Source organism: Emys orbicularis, chromosome 13 (assembly GCF_028017835.1).
Source record: "Emys orbicularis isolate rEmyOrb1 chromosome 13, rEmyOrb1.hap1, whole genome shotgun sequence".
NCBI lineage: Eukaryota > Metazoa > Chordata > Testudines > Emydidae > Emys > Emys orbicularis.
Window position 1 is genome coordinate 19,863,299 of NC_088695.1, and position 27,476 is coordinate 19,890,774.

Genomic DNA, 27,476 nt, shown 5'->3' on the forward strand with positions numbered 1-27,476 from the left:
GATTGCTAACATCCTGTTTGCTTTTTTGACCGCCTCTGCACACTGTGTGGACGTCTTCAGAGAACTATCCACAATGACTCCAAGATCTTTTTCCTGATTCGTTGTAGCTAAATTAGCCCCCATCATATTGTATGTATAGTTGGGGTTATTTTTTCCAATGTGCATTACTTTACATTTATCCACATTACATTTCATTTGCCATTTTGTTGCCCAATCACTTAGTTTTGTGAGATCTTTTTGAAGTTCTTCACAGTCTGCTTTGGTCCTAACTATCTTGAGCAGTTTAGTATCATCTGCAAACTTTACCACCTCACTTTTTACTCCTTTCTCCAGATCATTTGAGTAAGTTGAATAGGATTGGTCCTAGGACTGACCCTTGGAGAACACAACTAGTTACCCCTCTCCATTCTGAGAATTTACCATTTATTCCTACTCTTTGTTCCCTGTCTTTAACCAATTCTCAACCCATGAAAGGACCTTCCCTTTTATCCCATGACAACTTAATTTATGTAGGAGCCTTTGGTGAGGGACCTTGTCAAAGGCTTTCTGGAAATCTAAGTATACTATGTCCACTGGATCCCCTTGTCCACATGGTTGTTGACCCCTTCAAAGAACTCTAATAGATTAGTAAGACACGATTTCCCTTTACAGAAACCATGTTGACTTTTGCCCAACAATTTATGTTCTTCTAGGTGTCTGACAATTTTATTCTTTACTATTGTTTCAACTAATTTGCCCGCTCCTAACATTAGACTTACCGGTCTGTAATTGCCGGGATCACCTCTAGAGCCCTTTTTAAATATTGGCGTTACATTAACTATCTTCCAGTCATTGGATACAGAAGCCGATTTAAAGGACAGGTTACAAACCCTAGTTAATAGGAGTACTTGTGGCAGTTCCACAACTTCACATTTGAGTTCTTTCAGAACTCTTGGGTGAATGCCATCTGGTCCCGGTGACTTGTTTATACTTAGGGCCATATCAAATGCAGAGTCCACTTTGGTCAATTTCATGGTCATAGGATTTTAAAAATCGTACATTTAATGGATTTCAGCTATTTAAATTTGAAATTTTACAGCGTTGTAATGGGAGGGGTCCTTACCCAAAAAGGAGTTGGGGGAGGAGGGGGCTGCAAGGTTATTGTAGTGGGGGAGTTGCTGGCAGTGGCACTGCCTTCAGAGCTGGGCACCTGGAGAGCGGTGGTGTTAGGGGGCTTATTCCTTCACCCTCTCACTTCCCTGTTCCTTCTTGCATGAACAGAGAGCAACAATACCCGAAGTCCAAAGGCACAAACAATTCAATGTTTATTAGGGTGAACTTCCAGCAAGCATGATTCCAGTTTCCTTCCTCAGTGTCCCCCTTCCCAGCTCTGACACCACAGAGACATCCCTGTTCCCATTCCCCCCTTAGCAAAACATTATTCCAATTTCCCCACCCCCGTTCCCTGTTCCCACTCCTCCCTTACTATATAGTCTGCAGTCAATCAGAAAGTAAAACTTGAGTTCTGCTTAGCTATACCTTAACCAATCATTTTACTGAAATTTAATTAACCAATCCTAACATACTGTAATATGGTTATTTAACCAATTATATTCCACTACCTTAATTAGTTTACACCCAGCAAAATTAATTATACAGCAGACAGAAACAATTACAGAACCAGACAGAGACCATGCAAATAAAAATACAGAAGTGAGGATTTCACAACTACATCTATACAGACATAAGGGTTTTCCAGCTGTGTCTATTGATAAGTAAGTTCTTACCAGACAGAAAACTATCAAACTAAATTTCCTTTTACATGTTCTAGGCGCTTTCCTTTCTCTGGAGGTGATAGGAATATCAGGACAGAATTGTATTCCTAACAGCCCAATAGCACCTTATTTCCATGTGACTAGTTTGGAATGTGAGGATGTGACCGTTCACTTCTCAGCTTATGGCTGCCTCTGCTGCTTAGCCAAAGGCCTTAGCCTAAGAACATAGCCTCAGGCTGTGTCCCTTACACATACAGAGAGTGATTTGGTTCTCTCTTTTATACCTCTATAACTAGCTAAGTGATAAGAATACACCTAAATTCTTAAAGTATAGGCCTTTACAGACAGGCCTGAATATCTATATCCTAACACTCCATCCCCTTTTTTTTTTTTCCTCCTTTTCTTTTGGGATCCTCCTGCCCAGGTATCCCTGGAAAAGCATAGGACATATGGCAACACATTTCCTGATAGGGCCAGGCATCAAGGTGGAAGGTGTCGATATTCCATTTGTTCCACTGCCCCTTGTGTAGTACAGTGCCCTGCACCTTCTCTCGTACAGGCATACCACACCTATTCCAATTAGTGTTCCAGACTTCCCATTATAGTGGGCCCGAGAAGGTTGGGTCCGGGTTGTCTAGTACACTGCGGGGTGGGGAGGCTTACTACATTACTTACAGGTTATTTCCATACACAACATAACACAGGTACAGTTAACAATTCACAGCAACACCGAGTCCTGACCACTGCAGTATGGTCCAATATCTGAGCCACCACCAAAACACTGCCTCTCCTCCTTCGACACGGTTAAGATCTTAATGTGTCTAGTTGCAACAAGCTGCCCCTGCAGGTTTTGCATGCTTTTGTCCACATTATAAGTCCATTGAATGTGCACAGAGAAATAGGTTATTGTAAAAACCAACTTAACCACTTGGTATGGAATCAGGCAGTATGCCCCGGTTTGATTATTCACAGCAATAAGATTTACAGATTCATTTGTGCACCAAAGTCCAGATAGCAGCATGTAGATGTGTGTAGTTTGGTTAGGGGCTGGTGTAATTGTGCCCCCAGTAATATGTACATTTCCAGCAAAACACCTCATACACAGTGCACCCAATGGTCCACCTCTTGCCATAGGCCATTGATCCTGCTCCTCCATAGTCATAGAAGACAGGCACATCCAAACGTCTTTTCTGGATTTACACCATTTTACACACCCCTCCATTGATTCCCAGTGAGCTCCTCCCCTCTCATTATTTCCATAGGGCTTGTGGGGCCCACCTTAGTTGCCGTTCTATTTCCAGGCACCATGGTAGCTATTACACAGGTGCTGGCCTATTAGTTGAGCATTTTGCATTCCCATACACATCTCCCCCCACAGGTCAGCCTTTTGAAGCCATCTCCCACCCACATCATGCTAGCAACAAGACAAACACCACAGACAAACAACACAAAACATAGATTCATGGTATTCTGGGTTATTCTTCCGCTGGCGCCAGTTTGCTTGTAGAGTGTCTGAAAAACAAAAACAAAAAATTTCCACCCCCTCTGGTGGGGACAGATTATTGCTTAATAATAATACCAATTCCTTTTACAAATTTCCTTGCTAATTGCAGGAAAAACAGAAGAATTACCTCCAGGCTGTCCTTATTTTGTTCTATAGTTAGGCCAGTGAATTATCCCACTCACTGGTCATTTATGAAATTTATGAGGTGGTGTGCCTCAGTTTCCCCTCTTTTACAACAGACCAGGTTTGCAATAGTTTCTTTGCTGTACCAAGCTTTACGTTTATTTTCAGGTAATAGCTGAGAGACTGCTTCAGATTTCTGCTCTGGGCACACACACCCCTTAGGGTTAACCTGTCCCCCTTATTTTCAGGCTTGACTTGTTTTTTTACCTCCCTTTCCTGGAGGGCCATAATCTGAGTCTTCAGTAGCTTGTTTGCTGACCAGATGTATTCATTATTTCCAGATTCTTTGTGCTGCTACTTATGGGTAGTTTCCTCCTTCCCCCAACAGCTAGGTAATTTGCATTTACACCGAGGCTTTCTTGGCTTGCCTCTGGATCCAAAGCTATTAGCAGCTCAGAGACTGTCTTAAAAGGGACACATTCCACTTCCACCAGAAGTTCTCATTACTTTTCACTTTTATCTCCTGCTCCAAAACAGACAGATTTGAAAAAGAAAGCACAATCTACTGTGGCTCCTTTTGGAGCCCTAATAGGATTTTAATTAAGTACCATGATTTGTTTGCATTTCTTTTACCCCTTTTTCAATATACACTGCACATGTCCTGGGAAATAGTTTAACCTCCATAACATTATATTAGCCATATTAATTTTACACAAGGTGTAACTGCCTTCCCATGCCCACAGAGTTTTCATGCACCCCCAAAGTGACAGTCCGATCCCCCAGAGCCACCCCAAGGCTCAGTGTTCCCATCATTGCTCCCCTTTTCCTTTTCTTTTTTCTGTGCACACACACAAAACTATTTTTTGCCTAACATCCCTTGCACTGTGATTACTCTTTTTTACACAACTGTACCCTGATTACACTCCCATCTTGTACAACCAGAGACAGCCAGGGGCAGTCAAGTTAAGTTCCAGTAGAAACCCCTGACATTATTTAGTGACTTTGATCACATTACCCAATAGTCAAATAATTTTGATCAGATTATTCCTCCGCCTGCTGCCTGCAGCAGTCCCCTATAGACCATTTCTGTGGGAAAAGGGCCCATTTCCCCTCAGAATAACTGTAAAGGCTTCTGGGGACAGAAGCATAGTTGTGGTAGTAGCCGCTCTTCCTGACCCCCTGGTATAATTTAATTACCAAGCTTCCATCCAATGTGACTGCACAGAGTTGCACATACAGTTACATTTACATAACTGGGTTTTATTATCAAACCAAAAACTTGCTTTTTGTAACACCACAACTGCTTTTACCATTTCCACAACTCCCAAATGTTTACTTTCCTCCAAACCCTGTATTATTAATTTTTGCAAAAGGTATTTGTAACTTTTTACTTACTTCTTTAAATCACTTACTCCTACATTTAGTTTTTAAGGTAGTGCACTTTGTCTCTAACAACTCAGCCACCAAGTACAATTATTGCCACACAGCTGCCTTAACCTGTGCTGTCTTTACCTTGAGACTGTTCAAAAGGCAGTAAAACATTGGTCTCCATGGTCGCCCATGGATCTGTTACTCCAAAAATTCCAGTGGACTACAGCAGACCTCCATCATACTTTGTCCCAAACAAAACAAAACACAAAACATTTCACATAAGTATCCAAAGTACCCTCCATTAAAACTTCAGAAAAACAAAAATGTGGAAAGGCAGGGGGAGAGAAGGGGGAAGAGGTGGAAAGAAACCAATTAAGCCTGTCAGGTCAGTTTAAAGTACAGGCTACCAGCAGCAAATTAAGTAAACTGAGTAGGGTTACCATACGTCCGGATTTCCCCGGACATGTCCGGCTTTTTGGTCCTCAAATCCCCGTCCGGGGGGAATTTCCAAAAAGCCGAACATGTCTGGGAAAATAGGGAGGCATAAGCCAGGGTCCGCCCGGCCCCAGCACGACCCGCTGGGTCCGCAGCGCAGCCCAGCCGCCCCGGCTACATTGTAGCGAGCTCGGGCGGGGGGAGGGGGAGGACGCAGCCGCAGAAGGCGGCGGAGGGGCCGCTGCTGCCCCCGCAGGCCGGGCGGACCGCGTTCCCCAGCCGAGCCCACAGGACCACGGGGAGGCCAGGCCCAGCCAGCGGCTCGGGCTTCCCCCACGGGCGGGGACCCCCCGGCCACTGGGGGACCCTTCCTGCGGCCCCGTCGCCCCACGTGGTTCGGAACCCGGCGCCGCGGGAGCTGTTTCCAGCGGGGACAGACAGGCCAGGGAACGTGCTCGGCGGCGGCAGGAAGGAGTCTGCAACGTGGGGCGGGGAGTGCGGCGTGTGCCGGGGCTGCAGGGACCCGTGCCGCCCCGGTCGCCGCTGAGCGTCCGAAGCCCCCGGCCAGGCAGAGGCTGCCGGGGGAGCGGGGGAGGCAGGGGGGTGCAGAGGCTGCAGGGCGAGGAGGAGCAGGGCAGGCGGGGGGCGCAGAGGCTGCAGGGCGAGGAGGAGCAGGGCAGGCGGGGGCATAGAGGCTGCAGGGGTAGGGGGCGCAGGGGCAGGGCAGGTGGGGGGCACAGAGGCTGAAGGCGGGGGGGTGCAGGGGCTGCAGGGCGAGTGGGGAGCAGGGGTCACAGAGGCTGCTGGGGGAGGCAGGGGGGCGCAGAGGCTGCAGGGCGAGGAGGAGCAGGGCAGGCGGGGGCATAGAGGCTGCAGGGGTAGGGGGGCGAAGGGGCAGGGCAGGTGGGGGGCACAGAGGCTGAAGGCGGGGGGGTGCAGGGGCTGCAGGGTGGGGGGTGCAGAGGCTGCAGGGCGAGTGGGGAGCAAGGAAGCACTTATCAACCCCCAACCAAGATCAGAGCAGGAGGGAGGAGGGGGAATGCGGGGTGCTCAGAGGAGGGGGCAGGTTGGGGCAGGGACTTTGGTGAAGGGGTTGGAATGGGGGCGGGGAAGGGGCGGGGCCAGGGCCCCCTTGGAGTGTCCTCTTTTTTCAGTGTTGAAATATGGTAACCCTAAAACTGAGAAAAAGAAGGAAAAGAAGAAAAGGATATAGTTAGCTCTGAACCAAGAGTAGGCTCCCTAGGTTGAAACAGTTGGGAACCCTCACCCCCAGGTTCTCATCCTGGCTCTGGGAGAAGAGTGGGGGTTGTTACCTGCTCCTGCAAACCCTGCCATTTTTCACTTTGAAATCTCCCCCCCCCTCCCTTCCCCAGGACCAAGTCCCAGCTCCTGTCTCTAAAGGTGGTCTGTTAACTCTGCTTCTGACTCTAAACCCTGTTGTGCCAAATCATCTTTAACCACCCCTAACTAATTTACAACCCTTCAGCAGCCCTTGCTGAAACAGCACCAAACTTGAAAGATTACTGGCAGCTTCCCATAATGCTGCCCTTACTTCAAACCTCTCACAAGTGGACTGAAGTGCCTCCTTTCCCTGGAAGGCATTCAGTCCCAATGGGCAGGGACCTTCTTCCACTACCCATATACCAAAGGAGGGTGGACTCCTCAGCCACCCCCCATCCCTCTGGGTCCCCTAACACTTCCTCCATTTCCTTTTTTAATCTCATCCCAGGCTGACCCCTGCACCTGGTATGGGCCCTGGTTCTTCCTTATCCACCTATCCTAAAAATCCTTTACCCTGGCTTGCCAGAACCTGCAACTACCATCACGAGAGTTTGCTATACCCCCTCCAAGCAGCTGCGCGGACTGTTGGGGAGGGGGACTTACAGGCTACCACTCACCTATCCGATGCGATGCATCTGAGTCACCGGCACCAAGATGTTAGGGGGCTTATTCCTTCACCCTCTCACTTCCCTGGTCCTTCTCGCATGAACAGAGAGCAACAATACCCAAAGTCCAAAGGTGCAAACAATTCGATGTTTATTGAGGTGAACTTCCAGCAAGCAGTTCTGCTTAGCTATACCTTAACCAATCATTTTACTAAAATTTAACTAACCAATCCTAACATACTGTAACGTTATTTAACCAATTATATTCCACTACCTTAATTAGTTTACACCCAGCAAAATTAATTATACAGCAGACAGAAACAATTACAGAACCAGACAGAGACCATGCAAATAAACATACAAAACAATACAAAAGTGAGGATTTCACAACTACATCTATACAGACATAAGGGTTTTCCAGCTGTGTCTATTGATAAGTAAGTTCTTACCAGACAAAAAACTATCAAACTAAATTTCCTTTTACATGTTCTAGGCTCTTTCCTTTCTCTGGAGGGGATAGGAATATCAGGACAAAATTGTATTCCTAACAGCCCAATAGCACCTTATTTCCATGTGACTAGTTTGGAATGTGAGGATGTGACCGTTCACTTCTCAGCTTATGGCTGCCTCTGCTGCTTAGCCAAAGGCCTTACTTAACCTAAGAACAGAGCCTCAGACTGTCCCTTACACATACAAAGAGTAATTTTAATTATTTCTTTTATACCTCTATAACTAGCTAAGTAATAAGAATACACCTAAATTCTTAAAGTATAGGCCTTTACAGACAGGCCTGAATATCTATATCCTAACAGGTGGCTACTGGCTGGGATCCCAGCTCTGAAGGCAGAGCCGCCAGCAGCAGCACAGAAGTAAGAATGGAATGGTATGCTATTACCACCCTTACTTCTGCACTGCTGCCTGCACAGCTGGGTCCTCAGTCAGCAGCCGCTGCTCTCCAGCCACCCAGCTCTGAAGGTAGCAGTGCAGAAGTAAGGGTGGCAATACCTGTGACCGTGCTAAAATAACCTTGCGACCCCCTGCAACTCCCTTTTGGGTTAGGGCCCCCAATTTGAGAAAACTGGTCTCCCCAGTGAAATCGGTATAGTATAGGCTAAAAGACCAGATTTCATGGTTCGTGACGTGTTTTTCATGGCTGGGAATTTGGTAGGGCCCTATTTATACTGTTCAATATACACACTGAAATGTAAGTACAATATTTATATTCCAATTGATTTATTTTATAATTATATGGTAAAAATGAAAAACTCAGCAATAGTGCACTGTTACACGTTTGTATTTCTATGTCTGATTTTGTAAGCAAGTAGTTTCTAAGTGAGGTGAAACTTGGGGTACGCAAGACAAATCAGACTCCAGAAAGGGGTACAGTAGTCTGGAAAGGTTGAGAGCCACTGGACTAGAGGATGGGGAAAGGCAGAGGCAGCATATTGTGATAAGGCAGCCCAGGAAAACCCTAGGCATCAGTAATTGCTACTGACAGCAAAGAGTGTCAGCAGCAGTTTGTAAAAGTACACCGGCAGCTGCTCAGTCTGGGCTCCCAGATCACAATGGAGGAGGCAGCAGCATCTGCCCCAGGGATTGAACTCTAGTGCTCTGATATCATGAGCAGAGAGAGACAGACAACAGCCTCTTCTCCCTTGGCAATAACCAGAGCCCTCTGATGGCTGCACCAATGATGACTGACCCTCTGTGCGCTACCCCTGAAGTCCCCCCTCCCGCAGAGGCTGATCTCATTTGCCCATCTGGCCCCACCTATGCAGGGAGAGCTGCCACTGTATCTCTCACCATCCCTCTCCCTTCTCCTACTCTCTGGCTCTCCCTTCCCCAGCCAAGCTCCGCTTGCTCTCATATTCTTCCTCCAGCCTCCCCACAACCCCTTCTCCTCAAATCCCCCCTTTTCCTTCGCTTTATCCCCCCACTCAGAGTTTCCCTCTGTTCCAGCTCTGTACTCCGGAGCCCCAGAATTCTCCCCCTGCGGATTCCCTCAGCCTCCCTTCAGCGGCCCCACATTCCCATGGCCCCATCCCGCCCCCTGCATCCTTGTCCCCCCCCCCGCCCCCTCACACATCCCTGTTCATCTCTCAATGCTCTCAGAGCCCCCTTCCAGCTCCGGCTAACCAGATGTCCCTGTCTCACCCTGATACTGGAGCAGGCTGGCTTCACACACACTGCAAACAATGGGAGGTGGCGGCCATCTTTCCTATACGCAATGCAGGGAATCGCAGCCAGCCTGGGGCATCCCCCTACCCCGCCAGCCAGGGTGGAACCGGGAGGCATCGCTCCCTATGGGGGGGCGGAGGGAAAATGAGAGGGTCTCTCTTACCTTCCCCCCTCCCCCGTAGTGCCTTCTTTGGGAGCAAGGATCTTCCCGTTAAGGGGGTGTCCTGGCCAGGCTGGGGTCTCTGCACTGGGAGAGGCTCCTGGGGAGCAGCGGGAATGTTACTGATGGAGAGTCACCTCTCCGGGCTGCAGCCGGGACACGGGGATCTTGCAAGAAGCGTCGACTCTCCACAGCAACAGAGTTACTATAGACTCGGTACAGTTCACTTCCTACTGCCAGGACTGAGTGATGCTGGTGATCGCTCCCTCCTCCCCAGCTCCTTCTGGGTCCTAGGGATAAACCGATTGCATGGCAGGTACTCTGCCTCTCAGAGCCCTATGTCTACGCTGCTATTTCATGCACCCAGGCTCTAAGACTGGTTATCAGGGGTGAAAGTAACTTAAGGGACTTACCAGTACACAGGGCCAGGGTCCTGAGCAAGGGGGGGCCCTCAACCGGAAGACGAGCCTCAGGAGGAAGGGGCAGGGCCTTTAAATCGCCACCGCTACCCCAGGGCTCTGGCAGCTATTTAAAGGTCCAGGGCTCTTGCGGCAGTAGCAGCAGCTGGGAAACATAGGCCCTTTAAATCGCCGCTGGAGCCCCAAGGCAGCGGTAGCTGTGACGGCGGGAGCCCTGGCGCTCTGGCGGTGATTTAAAGGGTCGGGGCTCCGGCTGCGGTGGCCAGGAGCTCCAGGCCCTTTAAATCACCACCGAAGCCTCTTGGTAACGGTAGCTGCAGCAGCAGCCGGGCCCCAGGCCCTTTAAATCACTGTGGGAGCCCCGAGGCTCCCGGCCACTGCCGCTACCCCAGGGCTCCGGCAATGGGGCTCTGGTGGCAATTTAAAGAGCCAGGGGCCCCAACCGCTGCCAGGAGCCCAGGGCCCTTTTAAATTGCCAGCCTGGGGAAGCTACCCCCTGCTGGTATGGTCAGCTGTGTACCAGCTCTTGCCAGTACACCAGACAGGACTGGACTGGCTTACTTTCACCTGTGCTGGTTGTGGTGTGGTGAGGAGGGGGAGGGTTGCACATAGGACTTGTCTCTCCCAGCATTAAGGGGGAGCATCATGCATAGAACCCATGGTGTCAAGGGGAGGACAGAGAGAGAGAGAGAGAGAGAGAGAGCAAATGCCCTCTGCAAACACCCTTCAGCTGCCAGGAAAAGTCAGGGACAGAGGAAGCTAATTTGCAGCAAGGTGTCTAATTCAGACCACACCACTGCCAGAATGTTTCCATGCACAGTGTGATTCAGTGGCTGCAACCCCGCTGAGTCCAGTTCAAAGAAGCCGCCCCTGTAACTAGCTGTAACCGCAGCAGCATCTCCTGTCAGAGCTCCTCTCCTGCTTCTTTGGGCTCCAGGGGGCCACTCCCCAGACTTCCCTCACCTCAGTACTGGAAAAAGCCAACCAAGGAAGACACTAAGGGCTTGAGTTGTCTTCATGTACAGCGCTACAGCTATGCTGCTGTAGCTCCTTAGTGAAGACGATGCTGTTGGGAAAGCTTCTCCCATCGGCATAGTTAATCCACCTACCGAAAAGGCAAGAAGCTCTCTCCTCCACATAGCGCTGTCTACACGGGGGATTAGGTTGGTATGACTATATCGCTTATGGGGTGTGGATTTTTCACATTTGTGAGTGACGTCGTTATCTTGATATAGCTCTGTAGTGTAGACCTGGCCTAAGCATTAGCTGAAGAAAGCAGTGGAGAGCAGGGAGCTCTCTGCTGGGCTAGACTCATTGCACTAAAGCATGACAGACCCATATTCTGTGCCAAGGACTGGGAAGGGAATAGCACGCTAGGTGCATGTTGAGCTCATACTGAGGTGAAGAAGAGTTTAGAATAGGCATGCTTGGTGCATGCTAGGGGCATAACACTGAGACGGTGGGAGGTGAGAATAAGTGAACAGGTACATAGGCCCAGATCCTCAAAGGTATTTAGGTTCCTTGCTTCCATGGTGTTAGGTGCCTAAATGTCTTCTGAGATCTGGTCACCGGCACTGAGATCCAGGGAGTGGAGGGATAAAGTTTTTTATTTCAAAATCTCAAAGGAACGTAATATGTGTGTTTTTAATAACTATATAATATATATTATATCCAAATTATTCTTATTCATTCAAGATATTTCACATTTATTATAATTTTTATACATATAGACATGTTTTTCAATTTTAAACTTATGTTACTTATTAAGTAAATAAAACATTTAACACATGAGGAGTAGGATTGAAATTATAAAAAACAACGTATTTTACACAAATTTCACTAAAGTATTACAATACAAAAGTATTAATACAAAAGTATTAGTAATTACAGCATGTGCCCTGCAGTGTACTGTACATCAAAGTTACTTTGAAAAAATAAAAAGTAAACATATGATTATAAAATAAGATAAAAAAGCAAACAAAGAACAAATAACACTCTTTTATATAATTTTCCTTATTATTATCATCTCTGAGTTTTATCCATTTTCTGACTCACGGTCTGAGTCGTCACTAGGAACATCATTACCATCATTAATATTTTTACTGGTTTTATCACTGTCGTTTTTACTGTACATATTTTTACAATGTAAATACAAGTGCTTAATAGTAATTACAAAATTAGAACATTTCTCTTGCTTTGCTTTCAAAGCTGACCTTATAACTACACTAGAATTGAGTGTTTTGGTTGTCATACAGTTTCTTTTTTTGTTTTTTATGTCAGTTACCATGGAAAAAATTCTTTCACATGCTGCATTTGAATGCGGTAATGTGAAAACCTTTTTAGCCAGTTCAGATATATTTGCAAACATGAATTGACCTGAATAATCTAACTTCATTAATTTTCAATTTTTCTACAAGTTCCTCAGTCTCAGTTTGCGCCAAAACATTGCTACTTATAGCAGTACATTTATCTTTCTTTAATGTTACAGCCGCAGCAATTTTGGAATCAGGGAAACATTTTTTAACTACTTCAGTCAAGTGTTCTACAGATTGAATACTGACATTGTGTTCAGCAAAGTAACAGGCCATTCTAATCTCTGCATTTTTACCTTGATCTTCAAATTTTTGTGCTTTTTTAATTTCACAATCTTGTTTATTAAACATGTCATCAATTTTCTTTGTATTAGATACTGTCTCAACCTTTTGTTTATGTTTTTTACCATTAGCGTGCTTATCTAACTCACTAGTACCTGCCTGGATTTTTACATCACAACATTTGCAATAAGCTAAAAAACGATTGTTTTTTACTTTCTGCAGCCAGTCTTTGTATTTACCTTCTTGAAGCCACGAGTCTTGTAAGGCTTTTTTGAAAGTAGATGGCTTCTCTTTTGGTGGAAATTCACCCCGAGACTTCAATACTCTGTCGGGGGTGCTATCCCATTGTTTTTGTTTCCACCTGGATGGATCTTTGTCTACTCCTGCAGTCCTCTTCCTCTTCTCACCAGCCTTACCGGTCTCTTTATTCATTTTTTACGTTAGATAAAAAATGGAAAGAGATCTCTGAAATAATGGAATGCGATAATTAGTATAATGTATATTTCAATTTATATTTAAATCAAAGAAGGGAACATATTATATATTATTACCTAACACAGTAGGCGAAGATATTTAATATTTGCCTGGAGGAAGGTGCTGTTACCAATTTATGAACAGCCGAACGCTCTGATCCACATTCTCTGTGCAACTGCAAGCACGAAATACAAAATTTTAGAGATTTAATAACAGATCAAGAAACTAATCATAATCAGTAAGTATTGCAATATATTGAATTATTGGAAGAAACCTTACCTAGAAGATAAATTTGATAACCATCTCCTCATTACCCGCCAGCCAGCTGTTGCTGAGGTTGGTTTGTTGTGAGTGCATGTGCACATGTGTCACTTCACTTGTGCTCTCATGAAGTACCATCAATAGGAGAGCAGCACAGCCCGACCCTAACACTAACCCTAACCCAAATATTTTACTTTTTATGAAAACTTCCCAGGATTTGAGATTTGGAAAGTCTTTTACTTTTTATGAAATTTCCCCAGGATTATTTAGGTTTTGAATGAAAATTCCCAATTTCCCAAGTTGAAACATTTTACTCAAAAATTCCCAGATTTTGGGAAATTTCCCAGGATATAGAAGCATGAACTGATTGGTGTTTCCATAGTGCTGAGATGATTTAAGTTGCTACAAGCTAGGAACACAGAGGGAGCTGGAGCAGCAATGTCTGTCTGGCAAAAAGGTCTGAACTATAATGACAGTACCAGGGGAGTCTGTGTTTATTTTCCTTCTGTCAGTCCTGGTACATTTCACAGCCCAGTTCACAGTGATGGGGCCTAGTGCTGTGTTTGTGAGTTAAATTTTCCTGTGAGCACATAGTAACAGATAAGGTTTATATCTCATGTTGTTAGCGAGCAGGTAGAGGCTGAGATCAAAGAGGAATCTTTACAGTTAAAGCACCAAAAACATGGATCATCTGGTTAATTCTAATGGGACATGAGTGCCATCACTTTCTATACATTGCTTATAGAGTGGATCACTGTACCGCTAGGCCAACACCCACTGTGTGCACAATAGGATCTACCATGACACTACCAGGCCTTCATTCTCCTGCTCATGAAAGATGTTCTGATCAGCACAGGGCAGAAAGAAGGAGCGAGGTCGCCTTAAATTTTAACCTTGAACCATTTATTGATATTTTACCAGGCCAAAATTGATACCTGTGAAATATTGCAAAGGCTTTTGTACCCAGGGCCACACTCGGGAATATTAAGGTGAGTGATCCACTGCGTCCCTCCTTCTTTTTGGACTTAAAAAAAACCAAATGCATGTTACACCTGGACTATACAACATTTTTAAATGGTCAAGACAGATCAAAGGCCTGATGATTGCAGTGTTTTGAGGAAGGATTCCTGAAATCTTCTGATTGCTCTGACTGCAATTGTCAAATCTAAAGCCACTACTTATGCATGATCCTATCAGCATGTCCACATGAGGGTTTAAAGCACTGTAACTTAAGTTCCTTAGCTTCACACCTTTAGTGTCACACCCTGTAGAGAAGCCCTTAATAAAGGGAAAGTTATACGGGAAATGGGGGAGTCTGTTAATTCCTTTAGTTTAAAATACTTTAAGTGGCTTTACGTGACACACACACAAATGTGGGGGCTGCAGATAGATGCAAATAACTCTGATAGCAAAGGTGCAGTGTTAGCCACACAGGGAGTATCCGAGTTGTCAAGACATGAACAATAATGGTGCATTTAACATCTGCGTCAGCTTTATAGTCTGGGTCCTCAATACTGATATCATGTAGTAAAAACACACATTTTAAGTAACATGTATTAGCTATCCCAGCATAAAAAACATAGTGGAGACAAGGCACTGAAATAAGGTTCCTGCCGCCTCCCTGTCCCCAAAGTGCAAAAGAGGAACAGGATAATTCATTTTAAAAAACGTTTGGTTTTGATTGTAAACCTGTCAGAATGAAGAATATCACTGAAGTGTGTCAAAATAAATAGCACACATAAAAGGCTATGGAATTAAAATATGCAATTAGAAGTATAAACAATCCAGTAGAAAAAACTTCATTTATATATGCAACAAATGAAGTAATAGAAGAGTTAAGTGTGTACTTCAGTGTTTGCAGGATGGGGGATTAAGGATTTTTAATACATTTTCAGTTAGAAAGGGGTTGGCACATGTTACTGGAATCCAAAACGGTATTGAAATGTACAACCATTTTAGATAGATGGATTCTTTGGCAGAGATAACAGCAGAAGTATGAAAGTAGTGCCCTCTAAAGGCCCAGGAACAAAAAAGGCAAATAACAAGAACCCATAATGTATTTAGTAGTAGTTGTTGGTGGGGGGGGGGGGTGTTTTGTTTTTAAATTTCATAACTGTGGTTAATCTATCTTGGGAGCTGTATATCTATGTTTAGCAAAACTTTCAGTAGATATTTGCCTTTGAGAAAGATTTCCTACAATATAGTCCAATGCCCTTAGGGCAAGATTTTTAAAGGTATTTAGGTGACTAGTGGGATTTTCAAAAGCATCTAAGTGCATTCGACCTTTAAAAATCTGGCCTATGGTGAATATTTGGGAATCAAGTTCTATTCACAAGTGGCAATGTGTGAAAAAGCACTCGTGTGCTGGATCAAGACGCAAAATAACAAGGCAATCCCCATTGGTGGTTTAAAGGAAACATGCAAAGTTTTGACACCAATACAGGTGATCTGTCATACTTGATGTCATACAAGAATGAACTTGTGTAAATATAAAAATATTAGAAATGAAAATGAATGTTACAGTGCAAACCAGGAAGTGCTGTAAACTGAGATGTGATTGCTGAAATTACTAGCAACATATTTTCAGTGATTATTTGCTGTTGTCATTTGGCTTGTGGGTGTGTTCTCTCCAGCTCTGCACAGGTAACTGGCCCAGCAGACCTTGATAGCACTGCCCAGAAAGACCACAGACTTGGTTCAGTGGCGAAGGTGCTCAGTCAGGTTTATTGTCAACGAAGCTGTCACCAGAGTCTCAGGGGGGCAACACTGAGATTGCTTAATCAGGGCAAACTGCAAAGATTGGAGTAGACAATCCCCCAAACAGGTGGTTATTCTAATACTTAGATTCACCAAGCCAACAACAAAACAACTTCTACAATACCTTCCTGGTTACCCAGAAGCCAGAAATACAGTTCCCTTAAAGCAACCCAGCCTTGAGCTCCTACCCAGACACCCAAGTCAAATACGATGAGGATTACTGAAAATCTTGTTCATCATATAAAAAGTTCTACCAATCCCAAAGGATTGGACACATCACCCATAAGGATAATGAATATTTCAGATCTTACCCAAATACACGCTTACAGCCAATTCTTATTATCTAAACAAAAATTTATTAAAAAAAAAAAAAAAAAAAAAAGAGTGTTAAAAGATCACTATATATACAGATATGAATAGAGTTCTAAGGTCAGTTTCATAGTAGAGATGGTGAGCTTCCGAGTTGCAAAAATTTCTTTTCAGAATTAGTTCCACAGGTTATAGTCCAGTGTCAGGATGGTCCAGACTGGAGCTGGAGACCTCAGTCTTGCGACTCAAACTTCCCCTGACAAAGCTTAAGCAGATCTGAGATAACAGGATCAGGGCCCAAGAGTTCCTTTTTTAGTTCTCTGGCAGCCTCTTGACAGCAGATATTCCTTGGGTGAAGCATTGTGGCTTTGAAGTAAAACCTCCTATTTTCTATGTATACACAGGTAACTAGTTGCATTCATCAGCCTAAGGTAATTATCCATTAAGCAGTTCATAGACAGATTACTACAAATTTAGACAATGATATTGTTACACCCAAGCTTCATCAAAATGTTAAAATTCCCTTTTGATTTCTGAATCAATAGAACAGGGGTCACAACCTTCCGCAAGTGGTGTGCCAAGTCTTCATTTATTCACTGTAATTTAAGGTTTCGCGTGCCAGTAATACATTTTACATTTACAGGGGCCGGCGGCCGGAACCCCAGACTGGCAGCGGGCTGAGTGGGGCAGGTGGCCAGGCCCCCAGCACGCTGCCGGCCGGGGTCCCAGCCACCGGCCCCTGCCAGCCAGGGTCCCAGCCAGCAGCAGGCTGAGCAGGACCGGCGGCCGGGACCCTGGCTGGCAGGGGGCCGGTGGACGGAACCCCAGGCCGGCAGCAGAGTGCCACTGAAAATCAGCACGCGTGCCATAGGTTGCCAACCCCTACAACAGAACATAGTGACAGACAGGTTACATTGTTAATCTCTAACAAGATATAGGTAAACACAGACAATTACAATCACTATCTTCTAATTCTCTAATAGAAGTCTACATTTCAAAGCTCTAGTTTATCTAACATGGAAAGGCCCTAATGACCATTTACATACTTTTTAATATGTCTCTAAAAGTTGGATTTGGGTCATGTAGCCTAACCCTTTCTCACTCAGTGTCACACTAGCACCCCACAGATTCTACAGGTACACTATCACATGTATGCCCATTACATTGGACCAGGCCAGTCAGCAGCAAGACTTTCTGCTGCCCCCTAGGCCAGACAAAGGCTTACAGTGAGGTAACATTTATAGATTGAAACACACAATCTGTGATAAACAACTTATGTACCACCTTACATGGTTCATGAGATGTTTACCTCCCCTTTTTCCTGATATCTTGGACAAAACATCCCTATCCATTGTTTGTCAAACGAACCTATCTGTACTAGCTGGAATATATTTACGTAAATCTCTAGTGCCTAGTACACTAGCAACAACTTTGTCAAGTTCATGTACTGGGCAGTGAACTTGTGAGCATCTGCTTTAATACATGGCCTGACTTTCATTCACTGCCTCTGGTTCAGGCCTCAGATCTTGCACCAGGCCCAGTGCCCCAGGCTCTCTATACTATATTTGCGATTACAAATATGCACAATGATGCCCAGTGTCAACTATCTCACAATGTTAGCGAAGGTAAATGATGAAGAGCTATGAGTAATAAAAATAACATTTTAAAAAGTAGATAATTTAAAGGCAAAAAACTACATTTATAGAGGATGACAACCAGAACAGCAGCTAAAATGGATTTGTGAACTGGTATGAGGCTTTATGCTGGCATATAAACTAATATGGGATTAATTTAAACACTAAAAACACATCTGATGATTATATTTTTTGGAGACGGGGGTGTAGACTATTTCATGGAATCAAGTCTCCTTTAGCAGCTCAATACACCATATCAGACAGAGAAGAGCTGCCGTGTCTAGGCATTGGGATGCACTGAGCCATTAAGAAAACATCCCTGGGAAGTGGCTGTTGAGCAGCATGGCCCTGAAAGGTGGGAGGGGAGCCCCTCCGCCTCAAACACTCTATTTTTGTTATGGCTCAGCCCATCTGGGGTAACTTTTATCTCATCTGCCCCTCTCTACTCCAGGGTTTTTCATCTCTGCCCATGTCTACCAGCACCTGTATCCCATTCCTAATATGGTTGCTACCCCATCCCTGATTTTGCCCCTCAGCCCCTCTATTCCCCCTGCCTCCAGCTGTTTGTCCCTTCTGTGCCATTTCACCCTGCACAGACTCTGACCATCCCACCCCTGATTTGCCCCCTCTGCACCCTTTTAACTCCATGAACTGCAGGGAGCAATTGTCATCCCAAGGCAGGGCAAAATCAGGGCAGCAGCTTTAGCTGATGTTACTCAGCATCCTCAATTCACCTGAGCCTCCTCAGTAACAGCCAAGCAGCAAATTAAGTCAGGACTCTCCAAGGGTCAGACAGATGCTGCTGTGTAGGGGTGGAGTGTGACAGTAAAGTGAGGAAGAGGGAATCCCTCCTACTCACCCCATCACCTTCATATAACACAGACCCCAAAACACCACATTTTGCTATCCCTGCTAAAGCACTTTTAGAATCTATTTAATTCTGGTCTCTAAGGGACAAAATATAAATGTTTTTGGCATAACCAGGAGCAATGGGGAACTCAGTGATTCCAATAATTGCTTTGCTAATGGGGGGACTAGAATATATAAAATGGTCAGTCTAGACTAGGAAAAGTGGGGGAGGGTCGGAGGAGATTTGCTAGCTAATCCCAACCATTTTTCCAACCACAGACAGACCCTCGAAAGCTGATGCTGTGGAGGCAGAGGTGGGATCCCAAGGCCTTTAGGCCTCCCACAAAAGACCTTGTGGAAAGCAGTCTCTCAGGAGAGCATTCAGCCACACAGCTATAAGCAGGCAGAGAGAAAAAAACATTGTAAATTTCAACTGCTCCAATTAGCATAACAAAAGTGGTGACAGTATCATAATGTTTAGACATGCATAAAAATGTAGTTAGTTGTAGATTTAAGGCTTTTTACAAGTATTAAATCATGATAGTTTAAGGTAAGGTTAGCTAGAAAGCCACAATGATTTTACCTCAGAAAATCAAAATGGAGGATTTAGGTTGAATTGACCAATAGCATGCAGGCAACTGGGGTGAAGTAAAATTCAGCAGGGTGAGATTAAATTCATTCCAAATACCTGAAGTGAGGGGTCAGTCAGGTGAGAAGTCAAATGACAGGTAAAGCTGATTGGCTGAACAGGTATCACCCCACCAGGAGGGGACTATGCTAATCACTGGCACTGAGAGAACAACCAATCAGAAAGGCTCAAAAATTGTATATATGGCAGAGAGCTGACAGGCATCAGTGTGGGTGTGAAGTGAGCGGAGAAGATAAAAGTAGAGCAGAGAGTGGAGAGGAACAGATCGAGAGAGCGGAGAGAAGCAAGAAAGAATCCATCAAGAACTGAAATCACTTTTGACGGAGCAGAAGGACCGAGACCAGACAGAAGGATTTAAGAAAAAGGAAAGTAAGTACAACTCTCTGAAACCTCTCTTGATTATAAGGAATGCAGGGGTATGATTGTAAATAAAGCTGGATGCCTGCATCTGAATGGATTTTACCCCACCTATTCTATGACTGACTGATCACCACTCATAGAATGTTATTACTTAATATAATTTAATGTGTAATATTGTAATGCTGTTTTATACATATGTATGAGGGATCTGTATGTTACATTGTAATAGGTTTGATAAAATATTGCAACATTGTATTAAGGCTTTATACATATGTATAAGCGGCCTGTGTAATGTATTGCGCAACACTGTATCTGCTATATGGGTCATGTAGTTTATTGTATAGCTCTACTGTAGCTTGTGTTGCATTGTATTTTCTCTTAATTATTAAGTACACGGATTTATTTAAATAAATGTTATTTTGTTTTCAAATAATTACTGCTTGAGTGTCAATCCTTTGAGCAGAGGGCTGTATATATATCCTCCCACGAGTTAACAGAACTAATCTGTTCCGAGGAGTCGGCTGAGGGTTAGAGACTCGCTCCCTGATAAAACACAGGCAATTCCTCTAGGGCAGGCCACCCATTGAGATAGGCCAAATTTACAATTGGTTTGCAGTTATAGGGAGGCCATTATTAGGGCACCTTGGGTCCAAATTTTGGGGTAACAGGATCCCTAGGCCTTTAGGCATCCCACAAAGGACCAGGTGAAAATCAGTCCTCTCGGTGGTGCTTTCTGAATGCAGAGAGGGCAGGGAAAAGGGACAGAGGGGGTGAGTATAAGAGGCAGCAGCTCTCTTCCCTTTACTCTCCTCTCTTATCCCATGATCCCTAACATTTGATTTCCCCAGCACCCTCTGCATCCCACATCCACCAGACCCAACCATTCAATCCCCCAGTTTCCTCCCCAAAACCCATCCCTCCTGGTCCCTTCACATTTGATCCCCCAGAACCCAGCACCTTAGGGGATTTAGGGAGGGGAAGAGTTGCCAACCCCCAGGGACACTCACCCTGCAGGGACCAACTCCAGATAAGTGGAGAAGTCCAGCCCAGGGACTGCTGGGAAATGGGGAGTGGGGACAGGTGTCCAGAGTGAATGTGGGGCCTGGCCCAAGTATCCCTCCCCTCATCTCCATGGAAGGGGCATCACATCTGGGAAGGGAAGAGAGATGGGGGAACTTCATCCAGGCAGAGGGATCTTCTAGAGGAGTTTCTCTCTCCCTTCCCCCAGCAGGTTAGCAGGAGGCAGGAAGGCCCATCAGTTCAGCAGCCAGGGCTGCAGCAGAGGCTGGTTAGTACATCTCCTCCTCTGCCTGGGGTTTGCTTAAACAAGGCAAAGCCAGAGGGTCCCTGATCAGCTCAGGGTCAGCTGCTGTTGGAACCTGCGGGGCAGCTGGATACCTGGGAGCCACATGCCACTGAGGCGTGTGGGAATTGGGAAATGGAGTTTTTACTAAGGCCAGCCCTAGTCAGGGCAGTGAGAGAATTTCTCTCCTATGTGGAGAAGTCTCTGATGTGAGCACCAAATGAAGCTTCCATCACATTCAAGGTCTTTCTTCTGTGAATTATTGAATGTGGAATAATGTCTGAGCTCAGACTGAATTTTTTTCCTGCAGTTGTTGAAGCTTTTCCCATCATCCAAGCATTTATTTAAGAGAGATCTTGTGTAGATTATCTGATATGAAGCAAGGTTTGATCTTTGAATGAAACTTACCCCACAGTAGAGGCACTTATATGATTTATCTCCGGATGTTTTGAACTCTCACTGAAGTTTTTCCCACACTCAAGGTATTTTTACAGTCTCTCTCCTGTGTGCAGTCTCCGATGGATAGTAAGATTTGAGCTCCGATTGAAGCTTTTCCCACAGTCCAAGCATTTATAGGGTCTCTCTCCTGTGTGGGTTCTCAAATGGTTAATAAGGACTGAGCGCTGACTGAAGCTTTTCCCACAGTCCAAGCATTTATAGGGTCTCTCCCCCGTATGGATTCTCCCATGGCTAATAAGGCCTGAGCGTTGACTGAAGCTTTTCCCACAGTCTAAGCATTTATAGGGTCTCTCTCCTGTGTGCAATCTCCGATGAATAATAAGATTTGAGCTCCGTTTGAAGCTTTTTCCACAGTCCAAGCATTTATAGGGTCTCTCCTCTGTGTGGATTCTCCCATGACTAATAAGGCCTGAGCGCTGACTGAAGCTCTTCCCACACTCCAAGCATTTATAGGGTTTCTCTCCTGTGTGGGTTCTCTGGTGTATAAGAAGGGCTGATGGTACACTGAAACTTTTCCCACACTCAAGGCATTTATATGGTCCATCTCCTGTGTGTATTCTCCCATGGTTAATAAGGACTGAGCGCTGACTGAAGCTTTTCCCACAGTCCAAGCATTTATATGGTCCCTCTCCTGTGTGCATTCTCCCATGGCTAATGAGATGTGAGCTCCGACTGAAGCTTTTCCCACAGACCAAGCATTTATAGGGTTTCTCTCCCGTGTGGGTTCTCTGATGTATGAGAAGGGCTGATGGTACACTGAAACTTTTCCCACACTCGAGACATTTATATGGTCCCTCTCCCGTATGGATTCTCCTATGAGTAATAAGGACTGAGCGCTGACTGAAGCTTTTCCCACAGTCCAAGCATTTATAGGGTTTCTCTCCCGTGTGGGTCCTCTGATGTATAATAAGGACTGATGGTGCACTGAAACTTTTTCCACATTCAAGGCATTTATATGGTCCCTCTCCTGTGTGGATTATCTCATGGCTAAGAAGGCGTGAGCGCTGACTGAAGCTCTTCCCACACTCCGAGCATTTATAGGGTTTCTCTCCTGTGTGGGTTCTCTGGTGTATAATAAGGGAAGATGGTACACCAAAACTTTTCCCACACTCAAGGCATTTATATGGTCTCTCTCCCGTGTGGTTTCTCCCATGGCTAATAAGGCCTGAGAGCTGACTAAAACTTTTCCCACACTCAAGGCATTTATATGGTCTCTCTCCTGTGTGCACTCTCTGATGGATAGTAAGATTTGAGCTCCGATCGAAGCTTTTCCCACAGTCCAAGCATTTATAGGGTCTCTCTCCAGTGTGGATTTTACCATGGTTAATAAGGCCTGAGTGCTGACTGAAGCTTTTCCCACAGTCCAAGCATTTATAGGGTCTCTCTCCTGTGTGGATTCTCCTATGGTTAATAAGGCCTGAGCACTGACTGAAGCTTTTCCCACAGTCCAAGCATTTATACAGTCTCTCTCCCGTGTGGATTCTCCCATGGTTAATAAGGCCGGAGCGCTGACTGAAACTTTTCCCACAGTCCAAGCATTTATAGGGTTTATTTTCCTTGTGATTTGTCTGCTGGGCTGTGATTTCCTTGGGATCCTTGCCTGCCCCCCCACATTCAATTGATTCATCCACTTTCTTCCTTTGGTGGTTTCCCAACTTCCTTTCTGACTTGTGCCAATTACTCCAGGCTTTTCTCTGTTCCAAGCACTGGGAAAAATTCTCTTCAGCTCTTCTCAAAAATGTCCTCTGCAGCTCCACTTGCTCAGGACATTTCTGCTGTGGATTCCCCTCCTTGTTCTCACTCTTTGTCTTGTCACCTGCTGGGGGACAGAGAGAGAATCCAGGCAGGAATCATTGCTTGGACTGGTAGAAAGGACAGAAAGGGGAACAGAAAAGAGGGAAAACACAACACAGTAACTGTTGGGGAGACTGAGAAATTGGATTCTGCCTCCACATCCCATCCAAACACTCAAAGGGAAGAGAAGTCAGGGAGAAAACTCCTAACAGATAACAGGGTGGGTGGGAAGCCATGAGCGATATCTACCATGATGATATGACACCTGCTGACCACAGCCTGAACTGGGTGAGAACAGAACTGAGGGGGCTCAGACCACATTTGGGGGATTTTCAGCATTTTCCTTCATTTGCCGGATACCTTCTGTGTCAGTGTCACTGACTCCTCACCTGTGCGGGTGCCTCTTGGAAGCTTCCTTTCCTCAGAGGCCTGGAAATCCGGGACCCACGGCTCTTCCCCTGCTTCCAGCCGGGCGACCAGGTCAGGTTTGGGAACGGGAAATCCTGCTCAGGGATGAAATCAGGCATGATCAGAGTGCACTGAGGATCGGTGGAGTATTTGTCACAAAGGCACACCTTGAGTTTAACCTGACTCCATAATTTCCTAGGGGGTAGTGGGATCTGAACAGATGGGAACTTGGTCACTGAGCCCCCTTGGGAGAGGCTGATGTCTGGATAGGGGGAGTTGTCACACCCTCACTAGGAGTTTTCAGGATCTGTGGGCTCTGGGGGACTTGCTGAGGCACACACATCTCTGGTGTTAAACCCCTGCCTATGTCTAAACCACCAGAGCCCAGAGCCCTCCCCACACATGGAGCTAGTCCCAGGAAGGGAGGTGCACAGAGATTCTGTTTGTGAGTGAGAATTAATGCAGATTGGACAGTGGTTCTCAAATTACGGGTCAGGATCCCAAAGTGGGTCGCGACCCTATTTTAATGGGGTCTCCAGGGCTGGCGTTAGAGTTGCTAGGCACCTGGGGCTGAAGCCAAAGCCTGAGTCCCTCCAGTCCGGGGCTGAAGTCAAAACCCGAGCCCCCGCCTCATCTGGCCTGAAGCCGAAGCCTGAGCCCCTTCACCCTGGGCTGAAGGTGGGCTTCGTTCTCGGTCTGAGGCTTTGGTTCCCCTGTCTGGGGTCGTGTAGTAATGTTTGTTGTCAGAAGGGTGCAATGAAGTTTGAGAACTGCTGAGATAGGATAATACACTGCTTCTGCACCCGTGAGAGCTGGAGGGATGGATGTGAATTAGCATGTCCATTAAGATCATGACTCCCCTATCCCATTGGAGAAGGTATGGAGATCAATGGCTCTCTTACACTGGAGCTGTGGACTATGGGACCCATTCCTCTCTAATCTAGCTGACCCGAGAGCAGGGTTTTGGAGCTGTGCTCCGGCTCCGCTCCAGCTCGAGGCAAAAACCTGCAGCTCCACTGCTCCGGAGCTGCCCCGCGCTCCAGCTCCGGGCTCCGCTCCAAAGTCCTGCCCGAGAGGACCAATACCAGATTCAGAAATGCAGGCCCCATGGCTTCAAATAGCTGAGGGGACAGGAGTCCTTACCCAGCGAGGTCACCGTCTCATAATTCTCCTGCATGACGTCCCTGTAGAGGGCTCTCTGATTGGGGTCCAGCAGAGCCCCCTGCCCCTCAGTGAAATACACAGCCACCTCCTCAAAGGTCACCGGCATCTGAAAAAAAAAGGTGCTCCCCACTTAATGCCTGCTGCCCTAGTCACAATCCCACTATTCTTGGGGGGAAAAGCATAAAAATAGGACAGCTCTGGGAGTGCCAGAGTTGCAAAAAAAGGTGAGGAACAGAGAGAAGGTGAGCGTTCTTTATCCCTCTCAACAGACTGAGGGCAGGGTCTTCTCATTTACCACCCACCTACTAGGCACAGGCTGATGTGGGAAGCAGAGCTCCACGCAGGGGACAGGGACAGGAATCCCAGTACCTTCCCTTTGTATTGCTCTGCAGTCTCTGGGTAGTGGGTTCAGGGTCCAGCACTCTGGTCTGTTTTCCCTGCCCTGTCCAGGGGGGCTGTTGCCTTTTTCAGAAATGGGGGAAATGTTCAACCTGCCAATGGGTCTGGTCATAATTCAGGCCCTAGACTGAGCATGTTCCAGCAAGTTTATCACACCTTGTCCCCCTCCCTGCTTCACCCTGTGTATTTCCTGCCCCTCCCCCGCTACAACAACCCTCCCCACCAGCTCCCCCGCAAAATATCCCCTACCTGAGCTGGATCCATCACATCCATTTCACTTCCCTGTCCCCCAAGAAGATGGGATGATCTAGAGCAAAACATGATCATTATTCTGCAGCCTGTCAGGGTGAGAAGGACAACTGGGGAGGCTTCTGAATTAGCGTTAGTCCATTTCACACCCCGATTCCCCCCAGGCTCTTTTCCTACAGACAGACACTCTAGACTCCGCCATGGTGGGAAAACCCTCAGTTACATTATTACAACACAGACCTGACCCCTCCCACCAGGACTAAACCTACAAGACACTTTTTACACCCTCCCAGTAACCGAGCCTCTGAGCCAAATGCCAGAAACAAGCAGAATCAAAGGAGCCACTTTGGGGGAATCCCCCGTGACACTGTTCCCAGGGCAGCATATTTCCCCAGCAGCCTGGGGACTAGGCAGAGGCAGGAACTGGCTTTTCCTCTCTCTGCTCCTCACCTTCTTCCCAGCAAAGTCAATCTGCCCTGAGGTGCTGCAGGAAATGGAGCTGGGCAGGGCTGGGAGCCTGGAACTCCCTCCCCATTTATTGCTCCTGCTGCCCCTTCCAGTCTCTCCACTCCCACTTCTGCTGAAACATGGAAGAACAGATTACTGTCCTGCCATTCCTGTGGGCTTTCCTCTCTAATAGCTACTGCCACTGCTAACAGGGGTGTAAGACAGAATGTATTGAGGGGAGCAGCCCTGGGATCCGCAGATCCCCGGGAGCAGAGCTGGGGCCATTTGTGCAGAGTCACTTTCCTGCCCGTTGCCAGCACTTTCCCCCAGGTCTCTCTCCTCACCTGGAGTCTCCAACAGAGCCCAGGTCTGCCTTAGGGGCTGGTTCCAGCCACATGAGAAAGTCCCCCATCGGCTGGATACACAGGGGCTTAATGATGGTCTATCCCAGCACAGACCCTACTGGGGAGCAGCAGCTGCTCCCAGAGCACAATGGAGGCAGCATCATGTGCCCCAGGAAACTCAGCTAGCTCTAGGGCTCTACAATCCTGAGCAGAGAGATTGACACCGGCCTTCTCTTCCTTAGCAAAACCTCTGCTGGGGGCAGCTAATGACCAAGCCTCCCCGTGCTGCCCCTGCAGTCCCCAGGGACAGTCAGGCCAATGCTGATCTCATTTGCCCATCTGGACTCACACTGGAACTGGAGAACCAGTTCAAACCAGTATTTCATACTTGAACCGAAATGGGGGAGTGGCAATATATATGAAAGAAAGCATAAGAATCAAATGAAGTAAAAATCTTAAATGAACCAAACTGTACCATATAATCGCTACAGATAGTAATTCCATGCTCTAATAAGAATATAGCAGTAGGGATATATTACCGACCACCTGACCAGGATGGTGATAGTGACTGTGTAATACTCAGGGAGATTAGAGAGGCTATTAAAATAAAAAACTCAATAATAATGGGGGATTTCAACTATCCCCATATTGACTGGGTACATGTCACTTCAGGACAGGGTGCAGAGATAAAGTTTCTTAACACCTTAAATGACTGCTTCTTGGAGCAGCTAGTCCTGGAACCCACAAGAGGAGAGGCAATTCTTGATTTAGTCCTAAGTGGAGCACAGGATCTGGTCCAAGAGGTGAATATAGCTGGACCGCTTGGTAATAGTGAGCATAATATAATTAAATTTAACACCCCTGGGAAAACACCATAGCAGCCCAGCATTGTAGCATTTAATTTCAGAAAGGGAAACTACACAAAAATGAGGAAGTTAGTTAAACAGAAATTAAAGGATACAGTGCCAAAAGTGAAATCCCTGCAAGCTGCATGGAAACTTTTTAAAGACACCATAATAGAGGCTCAACTTAAATGTATACCCCAAATTAAAAAACATAGTAAGAGAACCAAAAAAGTGCTACCGAGGCTAAACAACAAAGTAAAAGAAGCATTGAAAGGCAAAAAGGCACCTTTAAAAAGTGGAAGTTAAATCCTAGTGAGGAACATAGAAAGGAGCATAAACTCTGGCTC

The 27,476-nt window shown here is 46.1% G+C and overlaps 1 protein-coding gene across 1 annotated transcript; it reads right to left on the minus strand.

Annotated features, from left to right (window-relative positions):
- Positions 1–21,508: 21,508 nt before the first annotated feature.
- LOC135887676 (zinc finger protein ZFP2-like) lies at positions 21,509–25,517 on the minus strand. Its single transcript, XM_065415402.1, has 4 exons — positions 25,494–25,517; positions 24,825–24,951; positions 23,627–23,779; positions 21,509–23,298 (listed from the first exon to the last, which is right to left on the minus strand). The coding sequence occupies exons 1-4, from the start codon at positions 25,515–25,517 to the stop codon at positions 21,509–21,511; spliced, it is 2,094 nt and encodes a 697-aa protein (XP_065271474.1).
- Between the last annotated feature and the right edge of the window lie 1,959 nt (positions 25,518–27,476).